The sequence below is a fragment of the Chiloscyllium punctatum genome, chromosome 29 (genome assembly GCF_047496795.1).
Source record: "Chiloscyllium punctatum isolate Juve2018m chromosome 29, sChiPun1.3, whole genome shotgun sequence".
Classification (NCBI taxonomy): Eukaryota; Metazoa; Chordata; class Chondrichthyes; order Orectolobiformes; family Hemiscylliidae; genus Chiloscyllium; species Chiloscyllium punctatum.
The window spans coordinates 67211284-67228773 of record NC_092767.1 but is presented as its reverse complement, the minus strand read 5'-3'; the positions used below and the strand labels follow the sequence as shown (position 1 = coordinate 67228773).

The 17490-nt window shown below is 44.4% G+C and overlaps 1 protein-coding gene across 1 annotated transcript in view; it reads left to right on the top strand.

Annotated features, from left to right (window-relative positions):
• The first annotated feature begins 8963 nt into the window (after positions 1-8963).
• The window catches only part of LOC140454492 (heterogeneous nuclear ribonucleoprotein L-like), a 47934-nt gene continuing 39407 nt past the window's right edge, over positions 8964-17490 (top strand). Inside the window, exons 1-4 of the mRNA XM_072549285.1 lie at positions 8964-9152; positions 11803-11924; positions 13218-13449; positions 15629-15714. Coding sequence (XP_072405386.1) covers positions 9111-9152; positions 11803-11924; positions 13218-13449; positions 15629-15714 — 482 coding nt within the window. The 5' untranslated portion in view covers positions 8964-9110. The remainder of the gene's footprint in view (positions 9153-11802; positions 11925-13217; positions 13450-15628; positions 15715-17490) is intronic.

Sequence of the window (17490 nt, the reverse complement as noted above, 5' to 3'; positions counted from 1 at the left end):
ATATTGGTGCGGCCATTTCAGTGCTTGCAGAACCAGTCTTTAACAAAATTCGCTCTGGACTCCAATCCTTAAGTTTGCACAAGGTCTCAGCTGGACTGAGAATCTATACCAGAGAACCTTTACAGATTCAGAGTATAACTTTGGTTCCAGTCTCTTATGAGAAGCAGTTCATGCAACTACCACTGATTGTAGTAAGAGGCTTGAACCCAAGCTTGATGTGGCAGAATTGGTTGAGATTCACCTAGATTGGGTCAACATTTCTCAATGAGAAAATGGCTGCCTGAGGAAAGTCCTAATTAATCACCTGGACGTTTTTTTGGGAAAGTCTAGGTACTATCAAAGGAGCCAAGACCACCTTGCATGTTGATCAGGAAGTAATTCCACAATTCTGCAAGGCCTGTGCAATGCCATTTGCTTTACCGGACACAACTTCTTGCCAACATCTTCATTTTGGAAGCCCTGGATGACCCTGGTGGAATTCAGTCAGTATTTGGCAGTGACCTTTGCAAGGACAAATCACTCTTGCTCTCCATACCATTCTCCACTGTGATCTGATCTCTCTGGGTCCAAGAGTTTCAATTCTGGTTGTTGGATGGCCCTTTAGTTTCCCCCATCACCACCAGCTGTCTGTTTTTCCAGGACTGGATTTTTTTGTGTCCAAAATTTGAGATTGTTAGTTGCACTGAAGGTATGTTCAGAAAACTTAAAACCATTATGGACTTCTCCAGTGGCTGTATCAACCATGGTGTATCAGCCAGTGGGGGGCAGCTCAATGCATCTGCTAATTGGCCTCCTGGACAATGTTCCGATTTGCAATTATATGCACTTAGAATTAGAGCTCACAGCTGAATTCAGCCTGAAGCTATGGGCGGCACTGATTTGACCTCTTTTAATAGATCTAGCAGGTCCATTATTATTACAGATTTATGTCCATAAAAGGTATTGATGGAACTTCCTGACTGCAAATATGACCACCAAACCTTCCTTCTCTGTCTGGGCATAACCTGCAGTAGCCAAAGTCCTGGATACATATGCTATCAGGCATTTCTCTCCAGTGGGCTATCTATGAGCTGATACCACACTAATGTCATATAGGGAGGAATCGCATGTCTATATGATCCCAAGCAAGATCTGGTAGTGTACTAACAGCTTAGAGGATGATAGCTGTTTCTCCACTTCACTGGCAGCTAGATCTAGGCTACACAACTATTTCCAAGGCTGATCCTTTTTTAAGAGTTGATGCAAAGGGTGCCAGATTGGAGGCCAGGTTATGTATGAACTTTCCATAATAATTCATCAGCCCAAGGAAAGACCAAAGCTCGGTATAGAAGTGGGAGCCGGAGTATCTTTGATCACCCTCAATTTATCTTCCAAAGAGTGTAACCTGATCTTGTTGACTTTGTAGCCTGAGTAGGTCACTTGAGGTGCCTGGAACACACATTTTCTAAGGTTTGGGCAAAATATCTAAGGACGATGTTCAACTTCTCTAAGTGCTCATTTCGTAGCATACTTCTGGGAATCCTCATCAAGTACGCACAACTGACGTCAAGCTTCATGAAGGATAGTTTTCTATGTGAGGGATTGAATAATTATCCAGCTGTGAGAAGCAGTTTACCTTATTTGTTTAAAACCCCCACAAATGCAAACCGACCCACTGGGCTTCATAATTGGTATGACTGGTGCTGCCCATTCTGAAAACTGGATCGGTTTGATGATTCCTTCGCTTTTCAGCCTTCTGATTTCTGCCTTTTGAAAGCATTAGACGTAGACATAGCTGTGGTGGTGGGGTAGTGCGCAGCGTTTCAACAAACTGGCAGCAGCCCCCCCCCACCTTTATGCGAATGACCAGGTAAACCCTGGATTCGCTTACATGTTGACTGTGCAGGTCCTTTTATGGGCTGAATGATATTAATCATTGTGGACGCCCACTCAAAGTGGCTGAATGTGCATAGAGTTCATTGGTCAAACATGGGGACAATGACAGAAAAGCCGTGCACATCTTTTGCAATACCCAGGCTCCCGGAAATGTTGGTCGCAGATAACAGGCCATTGTTTACCAGCCAATAGAAAATATTCAACTAAAGTTGAATGGGATTCAATATATAAAGACAGCCTCAAACCATCCGATCATCTAGCAAAAAGAGCAGTCCAAACTTTGAAGGCATACTTAAAGGAACAACATCTTCACTAGAAGCAAACTTTCCCAGTTCCTGTTTGATTATAGGACCACCCTCATACAATGACAGGGATAGCTCCAGCAGAGTTGCTAATGGAAACTAGGCAGGTTAAATCTGATCTTCCTGGACCTAAGGGTGGGGTTAGTGAAATGGAATCAAGAACGTCAATGTTGGCACAAGACTCCGCTAAGCGAGTGTGATAGTTTACTTTAGGAGACAAAGTTTGCTGGAGGAAGCACGGGAATGACATGGGTAAGAGGCATAGTCAATGTGAGGTCAGGTCCACTATCATATAAGGTTTGGATAGGTGTGATGATCCTGTAAAAGCACGTGGAACATACGAAAGCTGCAAACTCGTAAGCGGTGCAGGAGCAAAGTTTGCCCGGCTCCTCAACAACCTTTCTGACTGTTCCAGAACCTGTTGGTTCTGCCTGTCTGTCAACGTTTGAAGATACCTTAGAATCTGAGATGGACACAGCAGCTCTCTTTGCCACCTGAAGAAGACAATGAATTTCTTCTGAGATGCTCTGGCCACAAGAAGCGAGCTGCTGTATGTTACATGCTACCTGTATTAGAGGCAGAGTTGGAGAAACCTGACCTGGTGCGACTGAACTTTGTACAATAAACGGTGAACTTCTCCACTTCTAACCCATGACATCATTGATGAAACAGCTGAAGATTGTTGAACCTAGGACACTACCCTGAGGGACTCTTATAGAGATGTCCTGGAGCTGAGATGACTGAACTCCAACAACTTTAACCATCTTCCTTTGTGCTAGAAATGACTCCAACAAGAAGTTTCCCTATGATACCCATTGATACCATTGGTTCATCGATAGCATACTCTGTCAAATACAGCCTTGATGTCAAGGGCAGTCATTCTAACCTTCTCTTTGCAGTTCAGATCTTTTTTCTGTGTTTGAATTCATGCTGTAAAGAGATCAGGCCTGGCATAATCTAAACTGAGCTTTACTGAGCATGTTATTGCTAAGCAAATACTGTTAGTCTGCAATGTTGATAACCTTTTCCATCACTTTATTGATGATTGAAAGCAGTCTGAGGTCATAATTGGCCTGGCTGGATTTGTCCTATTTTTTATGTAAACATCTGGGCAATTTCCATATCACCCAGTAGATGCCAGTGTTGTAGCTGCACTAAACCTGACCTTCAGAACTTACCTAGCAAAGTCTTTAGCACTGTTATTGAAATGTTGTCAGGGTCAATAGTCTTTACAGTATTCGGTGACTTTGGCTGTTTCTTGATATCACGAGGAGTGATCAAATCAGCTAAAGACTGACATCTGTGAAGCTGGACATCTCTGGAGAAGGCCAAGATTGAAGACTGTAACAAATGCCTCAGCTTTTGGAGTGATGCTCCTGCATCATTGAGTTTTGTTGTCATATTTGCGAAGTTTCCTCCTCCTCCAGAGAGTTATTTAATTGTCTACCACCATTTACAACTGATGTGGCAACTCTGCAGAGCTCAAATCTTCACCTAGGGGACCTTCATGACAATGAGAAATGTCCTGTGAATAAATATAAATCATATCTCACATTGTTGTATGAACCTATAACTGTTACCTTCTGGAAACACAGAGGCACATGAGCAAGGGAATATCACGACTTTCAATTTCCCTTCCAAGACATGCAACATTTCAACTTGTCAATGTATTGCTGATCCTTCATCATCACTGGGGGTTGGGGGATAGTGGTGAAGAAGACACTGCAAGTATTTTTTTCTGTCAATTTCAGTCAGTGCAATCCATATTTTATAGAACATAGTGACTCTATTTTCCCCATTCCTTTACTGTAGTGATTCTTATTTCAAATCTTTGATTAAGGAAGTGACACTGGTGAACTGATGAAGAGGGGTCATTGGACCTGAAATGTTAACTCTGATTTATCTCCATGTATGCGGCCAGAAATTTGATTGTTTCTGACGTATGTAGAATAGTGTGTGTTTTGGAGGCCTTCAGTGTTGTACCTTCCCTTGCAACAGTAAAAGATGCAAAACCTGCCGGTACACCAACTCCCCTCCCCTCACCTATACCAGGGCCCAAAACAGTCCTTCCAGGTGAGACAGACGTTCACCTGCCTCTCCTACAACCGAAATGAAAGTGAGGATTGCAGATGCTGGAGAGTAGAGTAGAGTATGTGCCGCTGAAAAAGCGCAGCAGGTCAGGGAGCATCCAAGGAGCAGGAGAAGCTATGTTTTAGGAAAAAGCCTAAAAAAATCTCCTCCAACCTACTGTATTGTATCCAGTGCTCCCCCTGTGGTCTTCTGTACATTGGTGCGACCAAATGTAAACTCAGGGCACGTTTTGCCGAGCATCTCAGCCATCCCTACCTGACCTCCCAGTCACCACCCATTTTAACTCACCCTCCCACTCCCGTTCTAACATGACCATCTATTGCCACAGAGACTCAGAGCACAAATTGGAGGAACAACACCTCATCTTCCACCTGGGCAGCCTACAGCCCAGAGGACTCAACATTGAGTTCTCTAATTTCAGATAACCTCTTTCCCCCTTCCATTCCTCTGACTGACCCTTCCATCCAGCTACCAACCAGATTCATTTCTGCCATCGACCAACCACCTATTTCGACCTCTCCACTCCACAACTCTCCCCACCTAAAACTCACCCCCTTTTATCTGCAACTCCCCTTACATCCAGCCTCAGTCCTGAAGAGTTCCACCCAAAACATTGACTTCACCTCCTGATACTGCCTTACTTTAGATAAGATTGGATTAGATTCCCTACAGTGTGGAAACAGGCCCTTCGGCCCAACCCCTCCGAAGAGTAACCCATGCAGACTCATTTCCTCTGACTAATAGACCGAACACTATGGGCAATTTAGCATAGCCAATTCACCTGACCGGCACATCTTTGGACTATGGGAGGAAACTGGAGCACCCTTACAGCGTTCTCCCAGCGTCCTGCTTGTCTACCGTATTTTTAATTAGTGGCGAGAAATACAGTGGATGTGTGAAACTGGTACAAGGCATACACAACAGTGGCACACTCAAAATGAATGGCAGAGTAGATTCCTCATAGCCTACTCCTGCTTGTTTTCTACAATTGCAAATCTTCAGGTTTGTGCAGATTCAGACCTCGGTTGGTCTCCGCCGGTGTTACAACATTGGGCTGTAAGGTAGAATGCACTGTACCTGAGGCAATGTTGGTGCCCTCCTGGCAGGGGAGATACCATGATCACCAAGGTGGTTGGCTAAGATCAAGTGTCTGTTCTTATCAGGACAGGTGTCGAGTTGCGAGTCATCAGAGCTAGTGAAGAGATCATCGCTGGATCGTGATTGGATGTTGGAGGATCGATTGGTTGTGCTGACCTGCTCTTGGTGGATCTTCATGCTGGCTTCAGCCTAACACCAATTCAGGGACCAGCCAACCTCAGAGCTATGGCCTTGACAGCTGCCCGCAGCCCTGGGCAGGGGGTTCGAAACACAGTCAGGGTGACTGTGAAGAAGAATGAGGATCGTACACCACTTGATCGCACCCTGTTTATTAAGAAGGTACTGTTGGGATGCTGTGGGTTCGCCGCAGCGGACGTGTACTGCCGAAGAGACTCTATGTACAAAGACCGGTGCAATGGGGGAAAAAACACGCCCAATGCCACCCTCACCCTGATGGCCACCTTTGTGTGTGGCTGCATCAAGCTGTGCGTGGATCCCCGGTACGCAAACACCAAGTGTCACTACGTACTGAGGTTCTACCTGTCCCCGGTGTTGCGAAGGATGGGCCTGGCCTCGCTGCCGCGGAACGCTCCGAGTAGTTGGACCGTTCCGTATCACCTGTCCTTCGTGGAGAAATTTATGAGGAAAAACACCTTTGACCACAAGTCCATCAGGAAGTGGTCAGCACGTAGCGTCCTTGAGACCCTTCGGGAAAAGGAGAGGGCGGATCCTGTCGAGCGGTTCCCTGAGCAGACTGTCAAAGCCATTTGGCAGAATGCCTCATCGCCAGAACTTTCCAACAAGCACCAAGACGTGGCTTGGCTGGTGGTGAGAAGGGCTCTGCCTGTGAGATCCTTTATGCACGCCCGGACTCTCTGCCGCACCGCACGCTGCCCTCGAAGCGGCTGCGGAGGGGACGAGACTGTCACACACCTCCTTCTGGAATGTGCCTACGCAGAGGAAGTCTGGAGAGGAATGCAGTGGTGCTTGTCGAGGTTCGTCCTGAGCAGCGCCGTGACGCGGGACTCCGTGCTCTACGGCCTGTTCCCCGGGACTCACACCGAGACGAACATTAACTGCGCCTGGAGGATCATCAACTCGGTGAAGGACGCTCTCTGGGCGGTCCGAAACCTGTTGATCTTCCAGCTGAAGGAGTTGACCCCGACCGAGTGTTGCAGACTGGCACATTCCAAGGTCCAAGACTACGTGTTGAGGGACGCGCTGAAGCTTGGGGCAGCTGCCGCCAAGGTGCGGTGGGGAAAGACCACCATGTAAGATCGGCCTGCCTAAAGAAGAACAGGGGGCCCATGCGGACGTTTTTTTGGGCTCTGCTGATGCCTCAGCCAAATATATGTATATGTACAAGATTGAAAAATGCACAGGATTGTAAATGCGAATGACAAGGATAAAGTCGAATCTGTGTTTGTAAATATGGACATATGTATGGCATGATCCAATGTACAGACCATCAAATCATTTATGAATAAAGTATATTTTTGAAATTAAAAAAAAGTGTACTGCTTGCAGGATTTTCCTGGGGCAGGCTACTTTGATGTGACCTTCAGAAGTGTGAACAGCTCCTGAAGGTCTTCAAGGAGAAGGAAGGGGAGCCGCTGTTTTCCATCTTATTGGCAACCCCATTGTGTGTGCTTCCTGCACAGAGGAATCGGGTTGTTACAATCCATATGTTCAACCCTTACGTTCCAGCGTCTGATGTCCTGACCTTCCTGGGAAGGTACGTCCAAGTTGAGGGAGAAGCCACTGATGTGATCGACCCCTTTGGGATCTGGACCAGTAAGCGGCAGGTCAGGGTAACTCTGAGAGCTGATGATAACGGGAACATCCTCCACCCACCCTCGAGCTTCGCAATTGGAGGGAGCAGAGGCTACCTGACATATGCAGGGCAGCCGAAAAGTGTGCCGAACCTGCGGAAAGTCGGGACACGTGGCGGCGGACTGCAAAGTGACCATCTGCAGGAACTGCAAACAGGAGGGTCACTTGACGAAGGACTGTCAGGAAGAAAAGAGCTGCAACCTGTGCGGAGAGGCGGGCCATATGTATAAGACCTGCCCAAGACGGTGGGCCCCACTTACGCACAGATGACTGGAGGTGGCAATGTGAGCCGTGGACCCCCAAAGACCAGTAAGGTCCACCCGGACAGCAGGGAAACAAAGTCTGGTGGCACCCAGAAAGAAGAACAGGCTGGAGTGGAGGAGGCGGCAGCCAGCGGAGAAACACAGCAGCTGATCCTAGCTCTAGCCGGGCAGATGGAAGAAATGGAGGAGGAGGTAATCAAGCAGGCGGAGGAGTGGATACCTGTTAAAAACAGGAAGAGGAAATCTTGCCAGGCCCCCAAAGCCTCCCAGCAAAGGGGGAAAAGACAGCTGCACGAGGGAGGAACGGCCAGCTCTTCGGAGGGGGAAGATGGACGCACAGGAGGCCATCACCACCAGAAGAAGAGACAGAGTGCCGTCGGGAAAGAGGGCATTTCCTCCCAACCAGGAAACAACGGACCCCCCAAAGTCCACCCTCCACCCAGTGAGAAGCAGGGGGTACCCACTGCCCGACAACTACAGGCAACCGAGAGCTGTGATCCTCTGACAGTCCCATTGTCAGACACAGAACTGGACAGTGAGGACCCTTGCCTTGGCTCAATGACACCAGAGCGGGTAAATGACCCCAGTGAGGAGCTGGATAGCTACCTCAGCCCAGCGAAGGTCCAGCAGTTTGTGCTTACCTTGGGGATGTAGACAGAGACAGGACAGTCAAATGGACAATGGTAACCCCATAAACTGGGGATTAAAGAAGTTTCATTTGCTTTCATATAACAGGGCACCCACACGGTAGGTGGGTTCCGCTGAAGCCACAGCCAAATACCAAGAGACTGGATAGTTAATAAAGGTAACTGTTAATAGGATAACTGTGAATTCGATTAATTCAATTTGTTCTTTGTAATGTTGTTAAGATATGCAATGTATATAACTATGAACGACATGGAAAATTGTACAAGTACCAAAGATTTATTTACATGAATAAAGTATATTTTGAAATTTTAAAAAAATGTGCAGCTACAAACAGCGGCAACAGCAATATAAGGTTCCCACTCACAATTCGCACACTCCAGAACGGGACAAACTCCCTGATTTTTTTTGCACAACCGAAGAGTTATCCTCAGAAACGCAGCACCCTCTTTGCTTTGGATGTTATCTGCTGAATGTGGAATCCCATTGAATTAGTTCCAGTTCCGGCAGAACATGCCTTTTAACTTTTCCTTGCACACAGACCAACTTCACCAATGTCTGCATTCTGCTGACCTGAAACCTTAACGCTGTTTCGCACTGCATAGGCGCTACACAGTGTTTTGCAGCACTTTGTTAGAAATTGGTACAATCCCAAGCGCAGCTACAACGTAAGCCCCACGAGCATGCCTTCAGTCTAAAAGATCTGACGGCGCCGCGGCATTTTCATGAATGAACCCCTAAAGGCTCCGCCCACAAATGATGAATGGTGTGCCATGCGGCCAATCAAAGCTGGGAGCTGGAGCGGGCCGCGTGCTGATTGGGGACATTCCGCATGATTGACGTCGCGCTCACGGGCTAGTCTTGTGGGCGGGAGAAGGAGACCGCTGCTGCGGCCGCCATCTTTGTTTCTCCGTTCTCTCTTTCTCTCTCATTCTTACCTTCTCTCAGCGCGCGAAGCGTCGGTCGGCTCGGGGCTGTGGAGAACCGGCGATCGGAACCGAAAATGGCGGGCAGGCACCAGGCTAAGCGTTTCAGGTTCGACAGGGTGAGTGAGTGAGCGAGCGAGCGCGTTCCGGGGTCGGACGGGGGATGGTTTAACAGTCATCGCGCTTCGACCGGTCGCAGCCCACACCACCACCACCACCCCCTGCCCGCACACACCGGGCAGGCTGAACAAAGAAGGTTTGAGGCCTAGGCCGCGGTCAGTAGATAGGGGCCTTCTTCACAAGGCGGCGGCGGCGGAAGGTATATATTTCAACGGGCGATCAAACGGGCCGTCCGGAACCAGCCACTCGGCAATTCAGTCCCGTCTGCTTTGGTGCTAAGTTAGAAGGGCTGCTCATTGAAATGAATGTATATTGAAAGTGACTCCTTTTACGTCGTGTTTCCGCCGTTCCATACCATGCGTTTATGATTTCAGTGCTTTGAATGTTAAAGTTCGGTTTACCTAAGAAATCCATGGAAACCCTACAGCTTGGAAGCATGCCACTCGGCCCGTCGAAACCATGCCAGCCCTCCAATGAGCATCCCGTCCCCTTGCCCTATCCCTGTAACCCTACATTTCCCATGGCTAATCCACCTAGCCTGCACCTCCTTCAACACTATGGGCCATCCAGCACGGCCAATCCACCTAACGTGCACATCGTTGAACTTTGGGAGGGAACTAGAGCACCTGGGGGGGGGAAACCCACGCAGACGCGGGGAGAATGTGCAAACTGCACACAGTCGCCTGAGGGTGGAATTGAACCCAGGTCCCTGCAGCTGTGAAACGGCAGTGCTGACCACTGAACATGGAGATGCAAAAATTGGATCTCGCTCCAGGCCATTTGCTATCTCCACTGCTGGTAGCTGCAGTGCTCTATGTAGAGAGCTTTGATTTGGACATGATTGGTTATTTTCTACTATTGTCAAGTCCAAAATGATTGTAAATATCATGATCTTGAGATACTTCTTGTGTGTAACTTGTCCCCAAAGAAGCAGCCCCACTATCTGACTTAGAGAGATGCAAAGAAAGTACATTAATTATTGGGATGAGATTGAAGTGAGTAGATTGGGACTGTACTTTCTGGTGTTCTAAATGAATGAGAATTGATGATGATTGAAATGTAAGGTTCCAAGAGGACTTGGCAAAGTAGGTACTAGAGTCCGTTTCGCCAGTCTTGAATTTGTCTCAGGATAAGGGGCCATTTTATTCTGATAACAAGACTGTGGTTTGTTTTGTTCTGGATAGTATTCAGTTTCTTGTCTCATTAAAGCTACATTAACCTAAGCAAGTAGAGTATTCTGTCAGTGTCCTTACTTGTGCCTTCTCGACAGTTGACACATTTTGGAGAATCTCACTTCCAGAAGTCCTAGCTTTTGTCTGTTCTCCTAAGTGAGAGAAAGTTAGGACTGCAGATGCAGGAGAGTCAGAAGTGAAAAGTGTGGCGCTGGAAAAGCACAACTGGTCAGGTAGCATCCGAGGAGCAGGAGAGTCGATGTTTCGGGCTTCAGCCCTTCATCAGGAATGCTCTTATAACTCGTCTGTCAAAGAGGGCTGGTCCATTTAGTTTCTGGTCATTGGTAACTCCTGAGATGTTGTTACTGTGAACTTGCATGAAGTTAATCACAGAATTATTGTGGTGCTGAAAGATGGCATTTGACCCATTGCCAATCTCCTGCCTTTCCCCATATCCTTGCCTACCATTTCATTCCAAATAAGCATCCAATGCCCTCTTAAGTGTTGAATTGAACCTGCATTCATCACGTTTTCAGGCAATGCATTCCATGAATCTGAAGAGTGGCAAATAATGCTGAATATTGTGCAGTTGACTGTGAGTATCCTTCTGGCTTCAGGTTATTGAAACAGAATTAAAGATAATTGAGCTCAGGGCACTATCTAAGAAAGCCTGGTATGATGTTGTGGGGCTGAGGTGATTAGGTTATCTTAAAAGGCATGGCAGCCTTTTAAGGAGGGAATGATGTCCAAGTAGTATAATTGCTGGATTGTTAGAAGTCCATGAATCCATTGTTGGAAAACCCACCTGGTTCACTAATTTCCTTTTGGGAAGGAAATTGCCATTCTTACCTGGTCTGCTGAATGTGACTCCAGTCCCACAGCAATGTGATTAACTCTTAACTGCCCTCTGGGATGGGTAATAAATGCTGGCTTTTCATCCCATGAATGAATAAAAAAGAAAGCCTTGAGCCAGTTGAAAGGTTACTCTTATTTTCTTCCTTTCTTCTGCAGGATCCTTGAAGGAAAATATTATGTTACTGATTGAGGCCGTCACACTTAATGTTGATACTTTATATTCACCTTCTCCAGTAGGAAAACCAGGATCTTTGCTAAAGTTGCATGCACAATCTTCAATCAGAGATAAGGATGGAACGTGGAAGTGCAGGCTATTTTTCTACCCCTGTTAAATTATTGTTAACTGTAACACCATTACTAAAGTGAGTCAGTTCAGCCAGTCCATGGTTGAACATGCATTTCTGGGTAGTCACTGAAGCTCTTCTGGCAGCAAAGATTTTCAATGAAATGGCATGACTGTAATCTGAGAGTTGATAACCTGTAAATATTGTGCTGAGGACTGAAGAATGATTGTTTACCACAGGTGATCAGATAATGAACCATTGAATTGCAGAGAAAATCTTTGTGACTGGGTTACAGTGAAATATTGACTTAATTAATAATTGACTTATTTTTTTTTCAGGATGGTGGTATTGAAGACCTCAACAAGATTTCTCCATCTGCTGTCATACATATCCGAGGACTGTTGGATGGGGTAATGGAAGTTGATCTTATGGAGGCTCTGCAGGATTTTGGCAATATCAGGTATTTAAGAGGGTAATGTGAAGAGTAATGCAGATCCAATGTGAAATATCTCTTGGTAAGTTTTGGAATACTTGGATCTACAGTGTGAAGAATAAGTAATCTTTATTAGTTTCAGTTTCTGTTACTTGCAACTTGATAAATGCTGATTGTGACATTTTCTGAGCTTGGAAGGGAGCAATACACAAACTCTTTTAACCATTTGTTATTTTTGAATAGCATTTCTACTTGGCTCAGACCTATATTAAGTTCTGACTATTACACTCCTAATTCAAAGAATGTTCGATGTTAATCTTCCATTAGAATGGTGCAACACAGAAGGAGGCTGTTTGGCTCACTGGATCTGTTTTTCTTTCAAAGAGTACTTTATTTTGTTATACCATATTTATTTTGGTGATTTCATTGCTGTGTGTGATTGTACTGTAGTCTTGTGCAAAAAATGGACATATGGTTGTTTTCCTAAAATGGCGGTAGAAAAATTCCCTTTGAATATTTTTAACACCAAGATAGATTCCTCATGAGCAAAGGGGTGAAATTTTGTCAGGGGTAGATGAGAATGTGGAGTGATCAGATCAACTGTGTTCGTATCAAGTTTGGAGCAAGCTTGAGTGATAGAGTGGCCTTTTATTCCTAAATCATATATCTAAATGGTGTTTCCACACTCCTGTGTTCAATATATGTTTTTGGTATTGGCACTTGGTACCGACAGTTACAAGAGTGATTATTAAAATTTTGAACTTTTTCCAGTTGGTGTGAACATTATTGTAAATGCTGGGACTTAAATTTTTTGTAGTTACTCAGTACATTTCCGTGTTTGCATGGGCGAACTTTTGGAGCTGGAACAAGGATCTTGAGGTGATGAATGCTTACTCTGAGAAATGAACCTAGAGGTTGAGTACTGATCTAAGTAGACAGTAGGTGTTGAGCAATTTGGAATGAAAGCTAGTGTGTGGATGCTTAATAGTTTTGTTCCCTGGAACCCTAAAATGAATTCTTTTCAGTCAAAATGGACAACTTTTATATACAATGTATTTTCATGATTAGCTAAGTGAGTGGACAAATACCTGGCAAATGGAGTATAAAGTGGGAAAGTGTAAAATTGTCCATTTTTGCTGAATTAATTAATTTTTGGTTTTCAGGAAATTAACAAAAGTTAAATCCGAATTTTTTATTCTCTAACTGATTGCTTACTACAAATGCAGGTTGCTGAAACAACATTATACTCCACAAACAAAATCTGAACATTTCAGACAATTTTAGAATCTGTTGTTAACTGTCCTTCTGCTTGGTTTACAGTTGTGTGATGCTGATGCCCAGGAGAAAGCAAGCATTGGTTGAGTTTGAGGACATCGCTGGTGCATGTAGCTGTGTGAATTATGCAGCAGATAACCCAATCTATGTTGCTGGACAACTGGCCTATGTTTGTTTTTCCACAAGCCAGAAAATTGCCAGACCAGATGATGACGACTCTAAAAGCAATAAAGTCCTGTTGATCACTATTGCAAATTCTATCTATCCCATCAACACAGTAAGTTTAACAGAAGCTAAGTAATGAATTCAGTTTTTAGCAGTCCCAATGTAGAAACTTTGTGTAGTTTAATGCCCCAAGGTGCATCAGAGGAGTGTTGAGCCACGTAATAGAAATATAGGAGGAGTAGTAGGCCATTCATCCCTTCTAGCCATCCATGTTCTAAATTATGGCTCATCACCTACTTCAGCAGTATTACCTCCGTAACCATTGATGTCATCGATATCTGGAAATTTCTCAATTTCGGTCTTCAGCATACTCAAAGACTGAGTTACCGTGGCTGTCTGGGTAGAGAATTCCAAAGAATCAGTGCCCTTGAAAAGATTCTCCCTCATTTCAGTCTTTAAATGGCTTGTCCATAAATAACTAATTGCTGTCAATCCATTTGGGATGAAAATCTCTTAACTAATTAATTTTGTGGCCATGTTCTCTGGTTCTAAACATGCCTCCCCATCTGAACACTACACAATGTGTCATTTATGATGATTTTGGCACTGTGGTTGGACAGTGTTCTGATAAGAGAAATGCAGAGTTGGAGTTTGCAAATGTGATTTAGTCATATATTGTCATTCTTTTATCGTTGCAACAGTTCTGGAACACACTCCCTAATAGCAATGTGGTTGTACTGCAAATGGACTGCTTGCTTCAAGAGGGCAGCTCAGCACCTGCTCTGGAAGAATGACTAGAGTTGGGCAATGAATGCTGGCCTAACCAATGAAAATAACATGCCGTGAATTAATTACAAAACTGATTTTTTTAAAAAGCTTTTATGCCATTGTCCATTAGATTCAAACATTGACTATTTTGAGGAGTCACTCAAACATGTTAAGATTAGATTCCCTATAGTGTTGAAACAGGCCCTTCGGCCCAACCAGTCCACACTGACCCTCCGAAGAGTAACCCACCCAAACCCATTTCCCTCTGACTAATGCACCTAACACTATGGGTAATTTAGCATGGCCAATTCACCTGACCTGCACATCTTTGGACTTTGGGAGGAAACCGGAGGAAACCCACGCAGACACTGGGAGAATATCGCCCGAGGCTGGAATCGAACCTGGGACCCTGGTGCTGTGAGGCAGCAGTGCTAACCGCTGAGCCACCTTGCCGCCACGGAACGATAGACCATAATCATTTTTTAAAAAAATCAGGAATATGATATTGTCAGCAATCTGCTAATTATAAATGCATAGCATTTTGTTTTTGGTCTGTTCTGTATACTGTGACCACTGTGTTTCTTAAGTTTATGCCTAGATAATTTAGACCTCCAACCCAGCTGATTTTGCATATTTATACTTTTTTTTATTGTTGCTGGCTTGTCCTGAGTGGTTTTATTTGGTTGCTTTCTGCTTAAAGCATTAATAAGTTGATATCAGTCAATGAAATATTATAGATGGTAATATTTGGCAAGATTTTACATTTGATCCTTAAGTTGAATCTGTGATATTCATAGGTACACAAAGCAGGACAGTTTGTTCAATGTCAAGCTCTGGTTAGGCCATTACAGCCATGTTGCTTGAATCTGGTCGTCACATTTCAGGAGTGATATGAGGTCTTTGGGTGGATGATTGCTGAGATCATCTGTTGGAATGGTGCTCAAAATTGTGCACTTTAGCTACGGTTCGCGAGTGAAGCTGGAATTCTTGGGGCACAGGAGACTGAGTTGAAATCTGATAACAGGTTTGATGAAGGTAGACAAAGAAAATACTACTAGTTTTGCTGATGGTATGAGATGTATAGGACACAAATTTAAGTGATGCTGGGGGAGTATGCAAAAAAAAAAACTTTTTTCACTCAGCAAGTTGTATTAACCTGGAACATGTTGCCTTGCTAAACTAATGAAGGCCAAAATGTTGAGTGATTTCATAATAAATTACATTGATTCTTGAAGATGATAAACTAGCTTGGCTGTTGGGATATAGTGAGTGAGATTAGTCCACAGAGAGCTGATAGATTTTGTGGGCCCACTGGCCTCTTGTGTCATAAATGACTCTGACACTCCTGTTATGAATGCCTTTTCTTTTGTTTTCAACTGCAATCTCATCAAACTCACGTATCGTGTGTTGTATTTTGTTTTTTTGTCTGCTTCTTGAGAAGTTAGAACTACTTTAATCGTATCTCTGTGGGAATTTAAATGTGTGGTTAAGTCTTTACCCTTCACAACTTCCTTGTTTTGCAGGACATTCTATACACTATTTGCAACCCATGTGGACCTGTTCAAAGGATTGTGATTTTCAGAAAGAATGGAATTCAGGCAATGGTGGAATATCCTTTGAGTTCAGCTTTAAGCAGAATGTTAAGTAAATGTTTTTTAAAAGGGAAAAAGTAGAAATGAATAAACGAGCCAGGAAAATAGAAATGAGTGTAACAGTGATTACAGGCTCATAAACAGGACCTGAAATAAGTGTTGGTCCTTACAGGCTGTGACAGGAGAAATTTCCATGGAAATTGAGGAAAGAATGTACATGTTGAACAAATATTTTGTGTTCTCTCAAGAGGTAAATGACTGGATATTAACCGCTGGGCTAATAATTGTGAGTAACATTGAGAAATTATCAAGAAAAAGAAACCATATGGTATCTTACTACGATCTGAAAAGCTCTCAAATTCCAGCAGCTAGTACCCTATGTCTCAAAGGTTCCAAACAAGTTACATGATAGATGTGCCAGTTCTTATTTTCTAAATTTCTTTGTATTCTAGAATGGTCCCACTCGGTAGGAATGTTACAATTATGAAACCACTGTTCAAAAATGAAGTAGAGAAAGAAGTTTAATCTACAGGCAAATTACCCTGACAACAGTAATTGGGAAAATGCTTGAATCTTTAAAGTTGAGAAAGTCTTAATAGTGCACATAGGGAAACATAGACAATAGACAATAGATGCAGGAGTAGGCCATTCAGCCCTTCGAGCCTGCACCGCCATTCAATATGATCATGGCTGATCATTCCCAATCAGTATCCTGTTCCAGCCTTATCTCCATAACCCTTGACTCCACTATCTTTAAGAGCTCTATCCAATTCTTTCTTAAATGAATCCAGAGACTGGGCCTCCACTGCCCTCTGGGGCAGAGCATTCCACACAGCCACCACTCTCTGGGTGAAGTAGTTTCTCCTCATCTCTGTCCTAAATGGTCTACCCCGTATTTTTAAGTTGTGTCCTCTGGTTCGGCACTCCCCCATCAGCGGAAATATGTTTCCTCCTGCCAGAGTGTCCAATCCTTTCATAATCCTATACGTTTCAATCAGATCCCCTCTCAGTCTTCTAAACTCAAGGGTATACAATCCCAGTCGCTTCAGTCTTTCCGTGTAAGGCAATCCTGCCATTCCAGGAATTGACCTCGTGAACCTACGCTGCACTCCCTCAATAGCCAGAATGTCTTTCCTCAAATTTGGAGACCAGAACTGTACACAGTACTCCAGGTGTGGTCTCACCAGGGCCCTGTACAGCTGCAGAAGCACCTCTTTGCTTCTATACTCAATTCCTCTTGTTATGAAGGCCAGCATGCTATTAGCCTTTTTCACGACCTGCTGTACCTGCATGCTTGCCTTCATTGACTGGTGGACAAGAACACCCAGATCTCTCTGAACAGCCCCTTTACCTAATTTGATACCATTGAGGTAGTAATCTGCCTTCCTGTTCTTGCCACCAAAGTGGATAACCAGACATTTATCCACATTAAACTGCATCTGCCATGCATCTGCCCACTCACCTAACTTGTCCAGGTCACCCTGTAATCTCCTAACATCCTCATCACATTTCACCCTACCACCCAGCTTTGTATCATCAGCAAATTTGCTAATGTTATTGCTGATACCATCTTCTATATCATTTACATATATTGTAAAAAGCTGCGGTACCCCACTGGTCACTGCCTGCCATTCCGAAATGGAGCCGTTAATCACTACCCTTTGTTTCCTATTAGCCAACCAATTCTCTATCCAATCTAGTACTTTGCCCCCAATACCGTGCGCCCTAATTTTACTCACTAACCTCTTGTGTGGGACTTTATCAAAAGCTTTCTGAAAGTCCAGGTACACTAC